We start from the raw sequence: 18,763 nt of genomic DNA on the forward strand, positions 1-18,763 counted from the left end.
AATAAAAGAAAACGAACATAAAGAATAAAAATAAATAAATCAAATACGCAATAATTTTTTGTGTCCATGATTTTACTTTAAAGATACACTTTGACTAAGTTTTATTTTATTTAATCGGTGATTAAAACTTATTGCGTAATAGCTGCAAAATTGTGTTAACATAGAATTATGAATTTTTTGTTTTCTCACGCATGAAAAGAAAGATTGCATTAGAAACGAATAAATTATATTTAAAAATTGTGTAATTTTACCAGTTAAATTAATCACCGATTAAGATCAGAATTGGTCGAACTCGTTCTTAAACAACAATAATAAAATCATGAGAAATTCAGACGTGATATCGCAGCAACGCCATAATTGACGCAAAACATGAAGATAAATCGAGATTCTTTCTCTCTCGAAATATCAAAATATATCTGTCTAGATGTAGCATCAATCAATCGCAAGTTATTTAACTTAGAAATAATGCCCAAATATTTCAGAATCTGCACATCTGGCAACGGTCATTGTATTTTCACTGCATTTCAAATGAAGAATATATGGAAAAGATATCAGAGTGAACCCTCTTCAAACATATAAAAATATATACATTCGTATCGCGGATGTAGATAAGTTGTAACATTGCGTATAACTGTTGGCTTACGACAAACGTTTGAAATACTTGTTTATATAACATTTGCGATAATTTCTCGCCAGCCAAATTTACTTTTAGACAATAAAATAGTCGCGAAAAATACAGAGCGATTCGAACGCAGCACCATGATATTTAAAACGAAGATATGAAATAAATATTATTTTATTCAATTTTACGTCTACATATTTTTGTCTATGATCCATGCAGACGGACAACGCAGAAACGCGTGTAAAAAGTGAAGCGATAAATCTACGAAAAAGTAGCAAGTTAATTAAATATTGCGGCAAACGTCCTGCGTACATGAATCGTCATATAATCGACAAATATTAAATAAATAGAATAAAATAAAATAAGATAAAATAAAATATAAAATCAAAAATTGAATAAAAATATTTTGTTTTAAATTTATGTTTTTAAATATTTTTTAGTTAATTTTTTCTTTTTTTCATTTCTGGATTTCAAATTTGTTATTGGTCCGATATTTTCAATGCCTTCTTCAAAAGAATAGCGTTTGATCAGTTATGACAGAACGAGCAAAAATTTGTTATTCTAATTGTTAATTAAACAGTACTCTATTCGGATTAAATATTGAATTATTAAAATTGTACAGTGAAAAATATTTTCCGCAAAATTTAATGGCATCTACGTTTATTAAAATAACTCTAATCTTTGTTATATCAGCCTGGTATTTAAATTCTTTTTATGATTAGACACAGATGCTGTTGGAAATTTTAGAAAAACTCGACCATCTACATCATGTTTGTATAAATATAATTTATACCTAGTAATACAACCATTTATTACTAGGTATAAATTTCCAAAGTTTAAATATTATTCATGGATTCGGTGAAGCTTTGCAAAGTAATGATAACTCTTGTATTAAGATAATATAAAAGAATACAATATATTAATATAAAAAGAAGATATACCAATATGGTTTGTATACATTTATAGTTGGAACATAACAATACGAAGACCAATTATTATATGTGATGTATCTCAGTGGAAGTACATTTTACGAATATCCCCATACATATAGTCTTCACAAGATTATTAAGATAATTTTATCAAATATAATTTTCTGTTCTAAAGCATTAGCTAACAGAAAGAGAATAACATTTAATTCTTGATATTTTATGATTCAAATAATTTGTGATGTATATATTACAATATATATACAGGACTATTTTAATATTAATTAAAAAATCACAAATACAAGAAAAAAAAACGACATTCAACATTTATGAACACGAATAATAATTTATCTTGTTTCACATCATATCGATAATGCTAATAATAATTTATCTTGTTTTACATTGATCATGATACATCAGTCTTCTCACTAATTTCGCCTTAATTTTCTAAAAGACAAAGAAATGTTAACGTTACAGTCTTTACAGTATACTCTAATGTTTAATCAACATAAATCTTAACAGATATATTTTATTCGATTTAAGCGGAATTTTTACTTACTTGTGCAAATTAGGCTCTTTTAAGTTTACTGGAGCCTTTCTTCGTTTAGGACGGCCGGAAGCATAACTGTTCATATCATTTTCAAAGTCCCGAATTTCGTCCTGTTCTAGATTTTCATCAAAATTTAATATAGTGTCCCTCCTGCAAATCCAAGATATTAAAACTTGTATAATCTACACAATTCACGAAAAGAATTTTATTGAATTATACGTACGTGTGATCATGAGTATTTCGGGGTTCTATATCGTCAGCTGATAGAGTCCTTGACTTAACATGATTTTCATTGAGCTTCTCCAAAACAACTTTAGCTGCACTTGGGTCTCGATTGTTTTGCAATTTGTTTTTTTTCTTCGTCTTGTTTTTAATTACCGAATCATTTTCAACATGATTGGTTCCGTTATCGAAATTCAACATTTTCGCAATTTTTTTCTTTTTATTTAAATCCTTTTTCTGTTGTAGCGTCGATTCTCTTTCATGATCCTTCATTAAACTTAATGGCAGTTTTATTATGGCAGTCTGATCGTGTTTCAATTCGTTCAGAGTCTGATTTGACATAGATGATACCGAAATATTCGCAACGCTTGGGCTTTCAGCAGTAACTTCGGTGTCGATCCCATTATTGATAGAATTCATCATAGATTCTTCTAAATTAGGTAACCTTAGTTCATTGATATCGAATTGCATGTTTCGTTGACGCGATAACATTAGTGTAAAGTCTTCTGTCACTTCGGGATGCTGTCGCCTCATTGTCACAAAATTTCCAAAATTTTTTGTATCATCTTCAGCATTATCTTCTATGTTATTTAAATTTTCTTTATGATTGAATACATTTCCTGCTGGAAGCTCATAGGTACTATCATCATCTTCATTATGAGATTGATAGCTAGTACGATCGGCAATAGGTGTTGCGTCTTCATCTAAAGTTTGATCACCAGTATCATTCAGAGATTCATTTAAGTTTTGTAGCAGTGATAACTCTTCTGTATTGCTTTCTGCACTGCTCGATTCATCATCATACACTATTAATTGAGATGTGTTATTATTGACATCAGAAAGCTCTTCTTCTGGTTCGCTATCCCGCGATGGTATGGTATTATTAAATAACCAGCTCGGACCTTCCAACGGATCCTCTTCTTCCCAATTTCTAGTATTATTTTGCAACAATCTTGAATTTTCTATTATATTTGGAATTTTGTTAAGATCTTTATCAGAGATCTTGCTGTTTATTTTTACTTTGGGATCCCTTTTTGGTGTTTGCGCGTGCGTTTCATCTTCTTCGTTTAGATTAATAGATATACAGGTCTCTGGTATTACGACATTTCTTTCTGATGGATCATTAGACACATTGTCATTATTCTCCTGATTTTCAATGTCATCAACTCTGTTATCAATTATCTACAAAAATAATAATATTATATTAACAATTTAAGTATATAATATCCTTAAATAGAAGGTAAGAACAAAGTACTTTATTAGAAATAACATTTTTTCACATTCATGAATAAACACTTACTCTTCTAATGTTAATAGTCTGAGAATCACGCAATAAATTGGATATATCTTTAAGTTGTATTGTAGGACTAGCTACATTAATATGTCTTGTGCTGTTTGTTGGAGTTTCATTAGACCATCTATTTCGCGATCGCAAATAAGATCCTGATATTCGCTTGGAATGATAATTTCTTCTTCTTTTTTTTTGTTCATCAGTCAATGTAAGTGCATCTAAATGTTAATAATTAATTGACCAAAAAATTCATCACGATTAAATAATTAAATAGATTATAGATTAATAATTGTGATTAATATTCTGTCATACCATTAACTCTAGATGAAGAGATTGTTAGTCTTTCTGGCATTCTACATGTAGTTCGATTATTCTCCTAAAATGATTGTATATTGCATATAAAAAATTTATATATATATATATATGTATATATGAAAAATGACATAAAATAAATATATACATACATATCTAAGTGGTGTAGATGGTAAAGAAACAGTAATTGATGATCTGTTCTCACTTATTTCTGGACTTCTATCAGAAGTAGTTGATTCTTGTATATCACTTAATCTTGATATATTTTCCATCTTAACTCGACTCAAATTAATTGTGGGCTTAGTAATAGTATGTCCACCTACCATTGGTTTTACTACACCTTTAGCTGGAGATTTTGTTGACAGTCTATTGGAAGATTCTTTTCCTGGAATATTCCATAAACCATGTTTTATAAAAGTATACAATACAGTATAAATAACATACTTCTAATAAATTATGTACATTAAGTTGCAAAATCCCCAAAATTTAGCAATATAATATGGTGAAATATTCCTTACTTCCATCTGCAGCAGACGACAGTCTCACAGTAGTATTGGAAACAGCAAGCTCTTGACACATAGAAATAGTACTTGTTATATAACCAGTCATGGTGAGTAACATTTTCAATATTTCTTTTGCGTTATTCTGTACATTAGCAATTACAGTCTAAAAAAAAAACAAATAATAAATATTAATAAATTTAAAAACTTTTGGGAAAAATTACAATTAAAAATCAGAACAAAAATAAAGCTAGAAAAGAATTAAGCCATACAATAGTTGTCCAAATTTTATAAAAAAGATATCTACATATAATATTAAATTTATATACAGGATGTCAAACCATAAATGTTCGAACAAATATTTCACAACTGATTAAAGTTACAAGAAAGTTTAATAAGAGAAATTAGCAGTTTTTAGTTCGCAATAAAGCGCATGTAAAAAAGCTTTTTACTCGTAATCTTTTCAAGTTATGAAAATCACCATCATTTTTTAAAATGGAAACTCCTATTTTTTGTTATATATTCTTATAGTCCTTCTTGACATGTTTTCAAAACACTATTAAATTATTTTTTTCATTAAGTATTTTTTGATTTATTTTATATCTTAATCTGACATATTATGCTAATATAAAATATAAAATATTTTGTAAAATATTTAGTTTTCGATAATTTTACTGTAATATTTTTATGTACAGAATGAGACAAATCAATTGGTTTTAAAGAAAAAGGAACAGTACATACTTTTTCTTAAAGACAATTATTTTCTTTATACCAATTGATTTGTCTCATTATTCTGTACATAGAAGTGTTACAATAAGATTATTGAAAACTGGATATTTTATATTTATATCAAAATATGACAGATTAAGATAAAAAATAAATTTAATTGCAAGATAATGAAAAAATACTTTGTTATAGTATTTTGAAAAGATCTTGAGAAAAGCTATAAAAATTAACTCAAACAGTTATGGATGGACACCCTGTATAGATTCATCAATAGCTTCTTCTTATAATATTTAGGTATGTTACTTTATCTAACTAATTTTTCTTCTTTGTTTTTTTTTATATTTTATAAGATTCTTTATCTTTTTACATTTGATTGGACTCAGTTTTACTTCCGTTTTAATAAGTAAGTTTGCATTCCATGCAATCATATTTCTACTTTTTAATTTTTAATATAAATGATGCTTACATTCCGTGTATTGCATACTACGTTCAATTGTTGAATCTCTGCAATTAGCTGAACATTCTGCGTAAATAATAATTGATTGTTTTGTTTTTCTTTTGAAAGCGCCTTTGCCAAGAAGTTATTGTTGCTCTTTAACTTTTCATATACTGAAAAAAAAAAACAACTGTATTAGTAAAATCATGCAGCAAAAATATAAAGTAAACAATCAATAGAGAATTTTAACTATCTTACATGGTCTATATGATCGTTCCTTGTAATGCTTCCCCAGGCATTGCCCTTTTTTGGTAAGCACACTGACTCTTTTAGCTTTCCGAATTTTTGGTATTTTCGGCATATTGTAATTAATTCTTTCATGCAACAAATATGCGCATGTATAGAAATAATGGTATAATATATACAAAGAAACTAGGTTTTTGGATTGACAGATTTATTTGGAAAATTTTACCTTATACATTTTGATATTTTATATCTGTCCTGTGTATGGAGAGAAAGATTATCAAATAAAATAAATTTTCTTCATTATAGCGTTATATAAAATATTATTCATTATAGTACTTTAACATGCAATATTAATATTAGTAATAATGCAAATATATACCTCTGGTATTACATATCTCAATTTCCTATACAGAGTTTATTAGAGATTTTATTCTCTCCTTTCCGTCCAGTCAAATGTTTATAATATTTTTATTTGTAGTAACCGTTGTTTAAATTTATATCTTTGAACACTGCATCATCACATACTAACTTGCCAGTAATGTTCGTTATCGTTCCGCCATTCCAAGAGAAGCAGAAAGAGAACGTGTTGAAACATGAGAATCTGAAACCTGAAGTTGATTCTCTCGAAATTGAAAAACTGTACTTGGCGGCACGACGTTTAGAGATATTTTTTATACCATAGTTGGTCACTATGCCAAAGATAAAACCATAGATATAAACGATCTTCTTCTTCTTCTTCTTCGTATTGGCTAAAAGACCTCCAAGCGGATTCGTCCATACACCATCAACTAGACTTATAAACGATCTGTTTATCTCTCAAGGCTCTTGCACAATGCTAGATGATAGTAGAGTCCTAAATAATCAGAGAAGGGACAATGGACAATAGCGTCTCGCTTGCTGATCGCCATGTTTGTCCCGTAGTGAATCCTACGTGCAAACTAAACGCAATCGGCGTACCGTATATGAGAAAAAAGTATATTTGTAATGTTATTTTCTAAAAAAAAATATTTGAAAATCTCTGAGACATTTTAGATTTACAAATGGACAGCTGGGGGCCCAACATGGCGATCATAGGGAGCATAGAGGGAGTAAAGCCCGTATCAACTACGCATTGAAGATTGAGATTGAAGAATGAAGATTGAAATTTGACCAATCAGAATAAAGAAATTTTAGTCCTTTTTGTTCTGATTAGTCAAATTTTAATCTCAATCTTCAATGCGTAGTCTGGGGGTCGACTGTGTATCTTTGAAACAAAGTGAAACATACAAAAATGAACAAATTTATTAGATTTTTACAAGTGAAATCGTAGATACTCTAGTGAATTTACTTACTTTTGTAATTTTCACATCGTTTGAAGATACATAATCAATCCCCTGATACGGGCTTAAAGCCCGTATCAGATTACGCATTGAAGATTGAGATTGAAGAATGAAGATTGAAATTTGACCAATCAGAATAAAGAAATTTTAGTCCTTTTTGTTCTGATTAGTCAAATTTTAATCTCAATCTTCAATGCGTAGTCTGGGGGTCGACTGTGTATCTTTGAAACAAAGTGAAAATTACAAAAGTGAACAAATTTACTAGATTTTTACAAGTGAAATCGTAGATACTCTAGTGAATTTACTTACTTTTGTAATTTTCACATCGTTTGAAGATACATAATCAATCCCCTGATACGGGCTTAAAGCCCGTATCAGATTACGCATTGAAGATTGAGATTTAAGATTGAAGATTGAAATTTGACCAATCAGGACAAAGAAATTTTAGTTCCTTTTTTTCTGATTAGTCAAATTCTAACCTTTAATCTTCAATTTTCGTATTCTGATACGGGCTTAACGCTATTCCGCTGCATAGGTTCGCACCTTGATACGGGTTTTACTCCTATTCCTAATATTTTCTCTATTATGCGCAGGGCCTCAAAGCGGGGAGCACACACTTTTGCATAAACGCATAATCATAAGCATAAGAAATTTGATTGGTCAATTTCCTTATGTATAAGGAAATGGACCAATCAAATTCCTTATGCAAAAGTGTGTGTTCCCCGCTTTAGGCCGATATTACATTTATCGTACGACAAACTTTTTAAGCATATTGATTGGCTGCAAAATAGAAACTTTCTGGTGTCTCTAGAAAGTTTCTATTTTGCAGCCAATCAATATGCTTAAAAAGTTTGTCGTACAACAAACTTTTTAAGCGCATTGATTAGCTAATTTCTAGAGACTCAAGAAAGTTTCTATTTTGCAGCCAATCAATATGCTTAAAAAGTTTGTCGTACGACAAATGTAATATCGGCCTTAAGCGTTAAAGATGCCGCTTGTAAAGGTTAGGAAATCTGTCAATTATTGATATATCGCCGACAATAAACGCAAGTTTGTGTCGACAATTTGCACGTCTCCAGCCCCAGATAATCCTCGATGCCGAGGAGGGGATTGCTGACGGACAGCGGTGCATCGCTGTGCGAGAAGACGATCTGTCCGTTGCCGGAGGAACTAAGTGTAATAACCAATAATGTCAAATGCAAACTATGCAACCTCGTCTTCGCGAATGTGTCGCGTTATAGATTGCACGATCTCAAGGTGCACCAACGTAAGAAATTGGATAAAGTCGCAAAGGAGAACGTACGCTATCACTGCCCGGTACAGTCTTGTGTTTACGCCATCAATTCTCAGAGATATTTTAGCAGCATGAAATATTTGAAGCAAGTACGTACCGTGTATATTTTAATAATTGCTTAATGAAAAAAATAATTGTGTGAGATTATTATATAAAAAAATAATAATAATATTGAATCATCTCCCCAGCATTATCTGAAAGTTCACGCGGACAAGAATTATGCGTGCGATCGCTGTGGTAAAAGTTTCTCCATTGAATCCGCCAAGGAAGGACACACGAGGGTCTGCGGCATAGAGTTTAAGTGTTCCTGCTCAAAGATTTATACTACATATGAAGCACTGCTTACGCATGCGAAGCGATCTTCACATATCATAATAGAAAAATACAAAAATTCCTTAAAGTATATTTAGTCGTTATATATTTTCAGCTTGATTACTGTGGTACTGATCGATAAAAAGTTTAATCAATATTTTTAATGTCTTTGCAGACATAGCAACTCCAAGACAATACAGATTGTCTTACCAAGCAAAATTATGCCAAGCAAACCTGTGGCGATACTACCCAGTCCAGATAAATCTGAGAGAGATGGCAGAAATATTAATACTACAGGGAAAAGTACATGTGACATCAGCGTACAGACGGATGATTACAAAAGAAGCAGAAAGTTATTAAGCCCATTAAAACTTAATAATAATAACTCGCATTGTAATACAAAACGCCGAATATCCAAGCAAACACAGACTAATAGCTTGACCAAAGAAAAGAACTTTGGAAAATCAATGGAAACGCAAACGACCCAGGAGTTGCAAGCAAACAGAGAGTCGGCAAAGATATATAATCTCGGAAAGAAATATCGTCGCGCATTATCGAAACAATCGGAACACGTGTTGCTTAAAGAAGACCTTAATCTCGGTGATAATTTTGCATCGGCGAATTTATTTAGTCCGCTGCCGCTTTGCCACGATGTAGGTTTGCAAGATTTTTGGGAGAAGAATACGTCAGGCACACAAACGATACCAGAAAAGGATATGTTTGAAGCATTTAATGATAACGTAACTCAGACAGAATTTGAGACACTCTATGAGCATAGCCATAATCCTTTAATACAGTGTGTATCAAAGAACACTGTGGCTCTGATGACGTTGCCTTACGTCGAAGATGCGTCGACAGTTGTCGAAGGATATCCTTTCGCTTCGACTGACGGTATGTCTCGAACAGATCCTATGCTAACTGCGAAAACTTTCGATGATAGATTTAGCAGCATAGAAACGCAAACCGAACAAGCCTTTTCCCCTTCGTACTTCTATTCTGAATCTTTATCAAGATCATTTACCTTAAGTTCGAATATCGAAACTCAAACTACGGATAATTTGGATAACATGGAGCAACTGTTGTACAGTAATACATATACTCAGACTTGCAACGAAATGCTGTCTTCTGACTTAGGACTGTCTAATATACAAACTCAGACCGCTTGGTCGCACGACGATACCACAGTTTCTACCGAGACCCAAACAAAGTCTTTGATTTGCGAGAGTGGTTGTAACATTCCCGTAGGGACCTGTAGATCCTGGCTAAACACACAAATAAGTCACACTGAGACACAGACTGATTTACTTAATATTTTCGAAGAATTTCAATAAGTTAATTATATCATTTTTACTGACTCTCATTATTCATATTATTTACTTTCTCACTTCGGCACTTAATTCAGTTTTTGTACAATCTTTATCTATGTTATTTGTTTTCTCGGACTTGCATTGTAGATATAAAGTTGTTTTCAAATAATTTTGATGATTATTTTATCGTGTGTTTTATGATCGTCATTGCCACCTATTATGCATTCATCTGCTACAATATATTAAAAAAACATCCATTTAAAATTTTTTTATTAATATATATATTAATAATTAATAAGATTTAATATATCAAGAAAGAAATCTCTTAGATTTTTCAGGATTTCTTCTAACATGGGCAATCATATATTTATATCTCTTAACTTTTTTATTTGAAGCTTTTTATTTAAAATGCTAAATAAAATAGTTAATGAAGTATCATAAATGTTTCTTATCTGCAATTGTACATATGTGTGTGTGTGTATATTGTTATTCAACTCCTTTTAATACCAAAGTACATATATGCATTTTGCATACACTCAAACATACCTTGCGTGTCTGCACAATACACATGTATCGATTAAAAAATAAATATCGTACTGACAATATATACATGTTATCGCGTAATCTGTAACTTATTGATAAATTTATGGTCTGGAATCAAACTAACTGTACATCTGTTTCGTATTTCTATTTAAAGCCTCATGTACATACACAGTAAGAGAGTCACTTGTCAAAAATATATTTTGGCTTTTATATCGTGCGCTGTATTGCATAATGCATGCAAAAGATCACTTTTAGCATTCTGTCAGCTTCTGCTGTGATAATATCACGGAGATTTCGAGTATCTTTCAAATCCACTTTTTTTTCGTATTTACGTACAATATACAACTAAAAAAATATATATGTTTCTTTAATTATGAGAAAATTCGCTGATAACAGTGTTATCTGCATTTTTGCATCGTCATGGTACCGAGTTAGTAAATATTCTTGCACAAACTATCACGAACAGAAATACAAAAAAATATAACAAATACTTCATAAACAATATATATATTTATATATTCGGATCAAAAGTGATCTTGCATTAGAATATTCGTATGGACGACAGCAACAAAGATGGTAATTTAAAATTCTGCGACAAACACACAGATAACAACAAATAATCGAGTGATGAGTAACGTGTTTCGTTGCGTTCGCAACGTTTGCTGCACAATGTATCATGTTAAACCTGTCAGTATAAGGATTAACTAGCATCAGTAAGCAGCAAAATTATTACAATTGATGGAGTATATGAAAAAATGATAAAGTGGGATATATATATAGAAAGAGAGAGAGAGAGAGTTATACTGCGGGACCAGTAGCATTGTCCTCATCGGAATCGTGTAAAAAGTCTTTGGTCCAATCTTCTATCCTATCTATATTTTCAAGAGTCGATGCAAGAACTCTCAGGTTATCCACACCGGACATTAACTGTCTGTAAAAAGAAAAAAAGAAAAGAAAAAAAGATTCACTCGAATTTTTCATAGAAGCAGTTGCAAATTTTATATAGATCTTTATTAAAGTTGTAGATAGTATTTTCTTCTGTATATTACAGATTATCTAAGAATTACTAAATTAAATAATTCTTTACCTAAGAGATACTTCGGCCGACGATGCAGCCGCGAATAGATCATGGGCGAGCCTTTTCACAGTGCGATTCGTGTTAGCAATACCAGTATTCGACTCGCCTTGTCCAGCAGTCGAGGTGCCAGCTCGAAGTTGATCATTTTCCAATTGTAGTAGAGATATTTCTGCCTAAATTAAGCAATTCATACAGGTTAATATGTTAATTTTACATTTTATCAAACTGTGCATATGCGTATATTTAAATACTAACCGTCAAAGCTTTAATTTTCTTTTTCAGCGATGTGACAGTGCTTTCAGCATTAACTGCTCGCTTCTGATATAATATAAATAATGTTAGAAATATAAATATATATATATATATACATATATATACAGTTTTTATACTTACCGTACTTCGTTTTAAATTATCTTCGACTTGTTCCATCGCCTTTTCCAAGTGCGCTGTTTCCTCATGCTCAACTTCTCTCTTAGATAGTAGTTCTGCCTCCAATAAACGAATTCTGCAATTGACATGCGATAATTTTTAATTAATGATAGTATACGATGATGGTCAATAAGCTAAAAACTATTCCAGCAAGCTGCAATCACCTTTCAGTCTTTTCGCTTATTTGCCTTCGAGCTGTCTCTAATTGCTGATGCAACCTTTCGTTTTCGAGTAAAAGCTGCAATATATACACATATATTATTTTATTTTTTTCCATATATTCTTATCTTTATTAGATCCCTCTGCTAGAAACATTCTTACCCTTCTTTCTATAGATTCTGCCATACTCGCACCGGTAGGTTCTGGATCTGCAGACCTATTATATATAGGTCCGTCGCTTAAAAAGTCTGGTAGAGATTTATGGACACTCGTTTCACTTCCTGGCAGATTACCATCTCGTGTAGTCGCATTTACATTGGGATTAGATTCGGCAAAGGGTAATGGTAAATCAAATGGAAATCCTGGATAAAAAATATCTGTTATCTTGGTGAACTTTGTAGAAATATAATTTAAAACACGAGATTGTATGTATACATATGCAGGTACCTCTGTGTTCGGGGCGAGGAAGATAGGATGTACTTTCGTCAAGCCTGTCTCCAAATACAGGCAAATCCAAGTGATTCGAGTGCATCGCATTCGACGCAGAATGATCTCTGTGCGTTGAGGCTTTGTGCAGCGTATCGGTGAGATCGAACGATCGTAGGTCGTCGCCAAAGATTTCAGAATCATTCTTCTTGGTCTCGTTTCGCAATCGGGATTGCCTCTGCTCCACGCTGTTCAACGCAAAATCTGGTAGATTATCTACGTCGGGCAATACCGGCAGATCGGCTTCGTGATTCAGATAACACTGTTCAATGACCAGGTGATCCTGTACGAAATCCGGCAGCTCCGTCGGGTTTCGGCCCGAATAAACGCCGCTGCTGGCGTTGTCTTTATCGAAAACGCTGCCGGGACTCGACGTGGGGGACGTGTAGACCTTGGGCCGTGCCCCGGTATTATGATAGTTGATTTGCTGAGTGCCGTTCTTCAAGAAAGCCTTGAAACTGAAGGGATTGCTGTCGCGACGCGACGACGTATCCTGACCTAAGCAAATAATCGTTTTCAGATCGTTCTCTTGTCAGTTATGAAACAATTCACAATTTAAGCGTATGAAATGATAATAAAATATACAGCAGGCTCGATGAACTTTGTAATTCATGTATCATTGAAATCTACCTCACACAACCCAAATATACAATGAATCCTAACCTGTCGCCTGCTCGACAGGTTGACTCCTGGAGTTGGAGCTGTTGGACGTCGGTGACATACGATTGTTCCTGGAGGGATCTCGGCAACGAACGCTCATCTTCCCTTCATCGGACATTGACGAGGACGTCAAGCGAGCAATATCGTTCTTGCATCGCGCTGCCTCGTTATCATCGGCCGTTGTCAAATCGTCCTCGTCGGACGACGAGGAACACAAGTGGTGCATTAACAACGATCTAACGTACGAATCGTCAGTTATTTTACGATTTGCCATAACGATTCGTCGACCGAACCATTCACTGCTCCCTAAACTTGACCTCGCCGGAGAAGAGAGGTGGTCCACGCTTGTCACGTCTGTCACTGTCTGTCATCCGTCTATCCGCTTCTGTCACTGTGAACAGTGTGAACACTGCTGATCGCGTCAGGTAAGGTTGGCTCGATACTCTACATTGGGTGCGTTCAAGAGACACAACCGTTGAGTAGCAATCGAACGTGATTGGTTCTTACTTCTAGAACCAACAAATCAACGCCGAGTGTTGACAAGACGATGCTCAACAATTGTGTTCCTCAACGCGCCCATTGACATAAATAAATATAGACTGCGCACATATACATTTACCATTTTAATCTGTATTTTTTAAACTTGAAGCTAAATATTATATATATATATATATATATATATATATATATATATATATATATATATATATATAATATATATTTAAGAGATTTTTGAAGAGAAAAAAGGAAAGAAGATACACAAGGAATACAGCAAAAGGTGTAATGGAATGACCGGAGTGTCATCTTGTCACTTTGCTCGTTTGACATATATATATGTCATATATGTATTATATGCGCAGAAATCTCTCTTTTGCGTTCGTTTAATACAATTTAATTTGATTGTCAATGTTTTGCTGTGTGTGATGTATTTCACAAGAACGCATGATTGGCATTCCGTTTGTCAAATTGAGAGAAGGTTATCATGGATTGAGTCTTCTGCGCGTTATTGAAAGTTTGTCAACAAACGTATTCAAATTCCTTCGAGTTTGACATTCGCCGATCATATCGCCCGTGCTTAGATAGCTGTTATCAATTCTTTGTCACAGTGGAAAAATGGTAAATGTTTATATTTATTTCTGTTGAAGATATGATTGTGATATAAATAATAATTTATTATTTATAATAAAAAAGTCTGCCCTAATAAAAATAATATATAAGAAAAATATGTGAAAGAAATACAGAATAATTAACATGCAGTTGTTTTGTCTCCATTTTAGTCTAATATTTATTGCATCTGTTGTAAACAATTGTCCAATGACAATCACAAAGATATATTGGATGACAAATTGTTGATCAAGTCAAAGGAAACTAATACGAATGAGGAATTTCATAAATATATGATATTGAAAGATGCTATCGAATTAATTACTGGCTATACGGTGAATATCGTATAATAATTTATACGCAATATATCATATGTGTGTTTGTATAATAATTTTATTTATTATGTTTTTCTTTTCCATTTTCAGATATCAAAGATAGATGATGCATTATTGTGCGAAATATGTTTTCAAAAGGTAGAATCTTATATAAAATTTCGATCTCAACTTGTCGCATCATTTGAAAGAGCCAATGATACCCAAGTTTCAGATCCTATTTTGCCAAGTTCCAAAAATATGAAAATTACAGAAACTTCAAAAACTCAAATTTCTGACACAGGTTTGTTTATAATAATTACACTATTGTACAGATATATATACAGTGTTAACAGCGATTAAATTTTAGGATTAGAAGTATTCAAAGAGAAGATAACAAATATGTGTGAGAATAATGTTCTTACAAAATGCAGCGATGTATCAAGCAGCGGATCTGAGATTAATGATTCCTTATGTTACTCTAATGTATTGCCAAACTTTCAATCTTTTGCTGACAACATTTCTGATTCCGTTGATGATTTTGATGATAATTCAAATATTGATATATCTTATCCAAAGATCCAGAAAAGCGATATAGAATCAGATGTAAATGTGTTTTCTGGTGAAGACAACAACGGAATATTAGAATTAGCTATCCGATATAAACATAATGATCCTATCAATACTAGTTTAACTGAATCTGAGGAAGATTACGATTATGGACCAAATGTAAAAAAATATAAGATTTTAAGTTTCTAATCAAATTCTGTTTCTTAATTCTTGCTTTAAATTAATATTGTATATAATTGGTATAATATATGTGTGCCAAAGGGTGTATATGTATATATATGTAATATATTTAATAATATAAGTATTTCTCTGCAATAGTTTGTCTTTATTTATTTTCTTAACATACATATATATATATCTCATAATTCTTTTAAATTAAAAGAGATTGATAACAAATATATATTAATAAATAGTGTAAACTCTATATTGTAGCTACTCATAAAAGTTATTTATATTAAAGAATAAAAAGGAATGTATAAATTTTTTACAATAATATTGATATTTCAATATAATAACAATTGTATTATTGTTAGGATTAACCAATTAGCTCAATATATGAGAGAAATCGGAGGATTAAATTTAAATCTGCTAAATGACAGGCGATTACTCTAATATTGAGCACTTCGTTAAATATTTATTCTTGTATTCAATGTGTTATCACATTCTGTAAAAAATTATGCATAACATTGAAAAATTGACCCTCCTAAGCAACTGGCCCATTAGCTCAGTTGGTTAGAGCGTCGTGCTAATAACGCGAAGGTCGCGGGTTCGATCCCCTCATGGGCCAAACTTTTTGTTTTTAACTCAATTTATATAATTAGTTAAACAGTTAAAGGTTAAGTTAAAAAATTGAAAAGTTATAAAAGTTAATAACTTTTAAGTTAACTTATTGTTAGTTAATTAGTTATTTTTAATGTTAACTTATTAATTTTTTTATACAAGTTATAATAAAATAATTCATCAATATTAAATTCATGTGAAAGTGGTTGATTATAATGCGAATATTTCATTTATTGTACAATAAATTTATCGGATGTGTCGATTCGCCGTTGGATAGAGAATTAACTTTTAACTTTAATGAATTAATCATTCTTGAACTTAACTTTAATTGATAATGAATTACTTTTTATTTAAGTAACTTTTAATGTAAACTTAGTTAATTTTTGGGTCATTAATTTTAAACCTAACTTTATTGTCAGAAAAAAAAAATTATCTTACAAAACCCTATATTTTGTCCAATTGAAAATGATTGCCTTTTGCTTCACCTTTAGCATCGAAATTAGCGATCTAATATGCTATATAAAAGTCTGTGGTCATAAGTACACATAAGTACAATTTATGTGTCTATTTTAAATTCAAATAAAAAATTATCTTATAAGAAAAAGTGTATTTTTTTTAATTAAAAAAATTTAGGAATAATATAATCAAAATGTTGATCCGTCCAAGCAATTGGCCCATTAGCTCAGTTGGTTAGAGCGTCGTGCTAATAACGCGAAGGTCGCGGGTTCGATCCCCTCATGGGCCAAATTTTTTGTTCTAAATAAATAACATAAAAGCTATAACCAGGTATCTAACAAAAAGGTACTTAACCAAATATTAATTATTATTTTATATATATACCATTAATTATTATTATATATATATACCATTTATAAATAATAATATAAATAAATCTTTTTAGAATTAAGAGCGAAACAAAATTTTCTGTTCGATGTATATATTTATGTAATTTATTTTGAGAATCTTTAATGTGTCAGTGTGTATTGTAATGCACATTTGTTTTATTATTGGTTAAAAGTAATTATGGTTATATTTTGATCATGTAATTGAACGTGAGGTTCTTCAATGGCATCTTTTCGGACCAAGTTCCAAATTTTCGGTCTACTCGTACCAGACGTAAGATTTTATCTTGACTAATATTTGTGCAGATAAATATAGACAGCACTTTTGTTAAACATAATTTATTCTTAGAAGAATAAATATAATCCCTTCTTGCGGCAACAAGCATGGCATTGCGCCAGGCCTGTCTTGTGCTCGAAGAAAAATATTAACGAGGATCGTTACGACGACGATAAACAACCAGCACCAGCTATATCGAAGGGTTCCGAATGTTATGGTAAAAATTTAATAAAAGATTTATCGAATAGTAATAGGATATTTATAGGATTTATGGAATATTAATTTTAGAAATCTAAAAAGTTCCTAATGGAAATTGGGAATTTGTCTCTTATTTTAATATAATTGCTACATTATCCTGACAGGAAAGAGAAAGAAAATGCGCTTTTTGAATTTCCGAAGGATATTATCGACAAAAACAGAGAAGCGGTCAAGGATTATTAATCGCAAGACGCAAAAACTTCTGGAACAAAAGTTGACGTTTTGGGAATACGTGTTTGGTCCCAAAAAATCCTTGTCGGATCTTTATCGGCTAACTCAGAAGCAAGCGCATCGCAAGGGGAATTTGCGAAATCAGGCCACAACCGGGAACATAGTGATCAACACCGAACAGGTTAGATCTTCGAAAAATCCGAAGAACTTGGAGCCGCAATCGTCATCGATGTACAAAGTGCCTAGAGCCGTATTGTTGAACAGGATGATAATAGATGATTTCTACGAGGTACCAAAGAATATTTAATTGACATTTTCGTCAATGCTATCCTCTCGAGATCAGTGTCATCAATATATATTTTCTAAATGCGATTTCTAAAGACATACTGTATTATATGTTTAAATTTTTATTGTTTTCTTAATTATTATAGAAGAATAATAATTGCGAGGGTAAAACGATAACATTCACAATGATCAAAAAACCGTATGATGAAATGAAACCGCCTTCGAATTTTCGAAGGGTCATCGATCTTCGGAAGGACGTCAGATCGGAAAATAATGACGAATCGGTGCCTCAAATGTTGACACAGATAAGTGCGGCCAAAGCTCGCGATTTTACGGCAAAAATATCGAATCAAGCAATGAAACAAAAAAAACCGCGAAGACACTCGAGATTTGAACAATTAGAAATTTTAATGAACGAAAAAATATCCGAATTTAAACGTGCGTCACAAATAAATCCGGACTCTGAAAATTCCAATAGATAAGAAAACGAATAATAGTTATGGTTAATTATACAACAGTACCATACAGCACCGAAAGATTGCAAAAACGTTGCATAGATCTTACATTGAAACATTGTAATATTGCATAGAAGTTGCGAAATGTTTCTGCAATGTTACTGCAAGCCTGCGGCAACGTTGAAATGTCCGCCCTCAGAAATATTTCAATGTAAGACTACAGTAATGTTACGGTGCAATGTATTTGTAATATTTAAATACATTGTTACAAATGTGCAAAACGCTTCAAATT

At 31.9% G+C, this 18,763-nt stretch overlaps 5 protein-coding genes and 2 non-coding genes across 7 annotated transcripts; 5 read left to right on the plus strand and 2 right to left on the minus strand.

The window, feature by feature from the left end:
• Positions 1-1,641: 1,641 nt before the first annotated feature.
• On the minus strand, positions 1,642-6,427 carry LOC138945135 (uncharacterized protein MAL13P1.304). Its single transcript, XM_070316399.1, has 11 exons — positions 6,211-6,427; positions 6,058-6,086; positions 5,844-5,959; positions 5,616-5,758; positions 4,442-4,589; positions 4,076-4,308; positions 3,924-3,987; positions 3,621-3,829; positions 2,322-3,502; positions 2,108-2,248; positions 1,642-1,995 (listed from the first exon to the last, which is right to left on the minus strand). The coding sequence occupies exons 3-11, from the start codon at positions 5,944-5,946 to the stop codon at positions 1,977-1,979; spliced, it is 2,241 nt and encodes a 746-aa protein (XP_070172500.1). The 5' UTR covers positions 5,947-5,959; positions 6,058-6,086; positions 6,211-6,427; the 3' UTR covers positions 1,642-1,976.
• Positions 6,428-8,169: 1,742 nt separating this feature from the next.
• On the plus strand, positions 8,170-10,422 carry Asciz (ASCIZ zinc finger protein). Its single transcript, XM_070293247.1, has 3 exons — positions 8,170-8,533; positions 8,633-8,844; positions 8,932-10,422. Exons 1-3 carry the CDS (start codon positions 8,246-8,248, stop codon positions 10,085-10,087), a joined length of 1,656 nt encoding a protein of 551 aa, XP_070149348.1. The 5' UTR covers positions 8,170-8,245; the 3' UTR covers positions 10,088-10,422.
• A 35-nt stretch (positions 10,423-10,457) lies between these two features.
• Positions 10,458-13,969, minus strand: L(3)04053 (lethal (3) 04053). Its single transcript, XM_070293248.1, is given in 9 exon segments — positions 10,458-11,537; positions 11,694-11,857; positions 11,940-12,002; positions 12,078-12,189; positions 12,278-12,351; positions 12,435-12,634; positions 12,720-13,256; positions 13,422-13,743; positions 13,745-13,969. Coding segments are annotated over 9 exon segments (1,650 nt in total). The 5' UTR covers positions 13,790-13,969; the 3' UTR covers positions 10,458-11,404.
• Positions 13,970-14,127: 158 nt separating this feature from the next.
• LOC138931940 (uncharacterized) lies at positions 14,128-15,664 on the plus strand. The gene is made up of 4 exons (XM_070293249.1): positions 14,128-14,534; positions 14,696-14,857; positions 14,948-15,137; positions 15,204-15,664. The coding sequence occupies exons 1-4, from the start codon at positions 14,532-14,534 to the stop codon at positions 15,590-15,592; spliced, it is 744 nt and encodes a 247-aa protein (XP_070149350.1). The 5' UTR covers positions 14,128-14,531; the 3' UTR covers positions 15,593-15,664.
• A 452-nt stretch (positions 15,665-16,116) lies between these two features.
• Trnai-aau (transfer RNA isoleucine (anticodon AAU)) lies at positions 16,117-16,190 on the plus strand. The gene has a single exon. It is a non-coding gene; the product is annotated as a tRNA-Ile (tRNA).
• A 664-nt stretch (positions 16,191-16,854) lies between these two features.
• Positions 16,855-16,928, plus strand: Trnai-aau (transfer RNA isoleucine (anticodon AAU)). The gene has a single exon. It is a non-coding gene; the product is annotated as a tRNA-Ile (tRNA).
• A 320-nt stretch (positions 16,929-17,248) lies between these two features.
• On the plus strand, positions 17,249-18,498 carry LOC138932055 (uncharacterized). The gene is made up of 4 exons (XM_070293537.1): positions 17,249-17,299; positions 17,375-17,519; positions 17,665-18,020; positions 18,163-18,498. The coding sequence occupies exons 1-4, from the start codon at positions 17,249-17,251 to the stop codon at positions 18,496-18,498; spliced, it is 888 nt and encodes a 295-aa protein (XP_070149638.1).
• The last annotated feature ends 265 nt before the right edge of the window (positions 18,499-18,763 follow it).

This window comes from Polyergus mexicanus, unplaced genomic scaffold (assembly GCF_030449975.1).
Source record: "Polyergus mexicanus isolate NDT 795.1 unplaced genomic scaffold, iyPolMexi1.0 SCAF_3, whole genome shotgun sequence".
In the NCBI taxonomy this organism is placed as follows: domain Eukaryota; kingdom Metazoa; phylum Arthropoda; class Insecta; order Hymenoptera; family Formicidae; genus Polyergus; species Polyergus mexicanus.

Coding starts and splice junctions, on each gene's coding strand:
- LOC138945135 (XM_070316399.1), bottom strand. CDS start 5,946: ATGCCGAAAATACCAAAAATTCGGAAAGCTAAAAGAGTCAGTGTGCTT. Junction 4,590..5,615: donor TAGTATGCAATACACGGAAT/GTAAGCATCATT, acceptor TTTTTTTTTTAG/ACTGTAATTGCTAATGTACA. Junction 3,503..3,620: donor AGACTATTAACATTAGAAGA/GTAAGTGTTTAT, acceptor TTATTTTTGTAG/ATAATTGATAACAGAGTTGA.
- Asciz (XM_070293247.1), top strand. CDS start 8,246: ATGCCGAGGAGGGGATTGCTGACGGACAGCGGTGCATCGCTGTGCGAG. Junction 8,534..8,632: donor GCATGAAATATTTGAAGCAA/GTACGTACCGTG, acceptor TCATCTCCCCAG/CATTATCTGAAAGTTCACGC. Junction 8,845..8,931: donor AAATACAAAAATTCCTTAAA/GTATATTTAGTC, acceptor ATGTCTTTGCAG/ACATAGCAACTCCAAGACAA.
- LOC138931940 (XM_070293249.1), top strand. Junction 14,858..14,947: donor AATTAATTACTGGCTATACG/GTGAATATCGTA, acceptor TTCCATTTTCAG/ATATCAAAGATAGATGATGC. Junction 15,138..15,203: donor AACTCAAATTTCTGACACAG/GTTTGTTTATAA, acceptor ATTAAATTTTAG/GATTAGAAGTATTCAAAGAG.
- LOC138932055 (XM_070293537.1), top strand. CDS start 17,249: ATGGCATCTTTTCGGACCAAGTTCCAAATTTTCGGTCTACTCGTACCA. Junction 17,520..17,664: donor GAAGGGTTCCGAATGTTATG/GTAAAAATTTAA, acceptor TTATCCTGACAG/GAAAGAGAAAGAAAATGCGC. Junction 18,021..18,162: donor TAATAGATGATTTCTACGAG/GTACCAAAGAAT, acceptor TAATTATTATAG/AAGAATAATAATTGCGAGGG.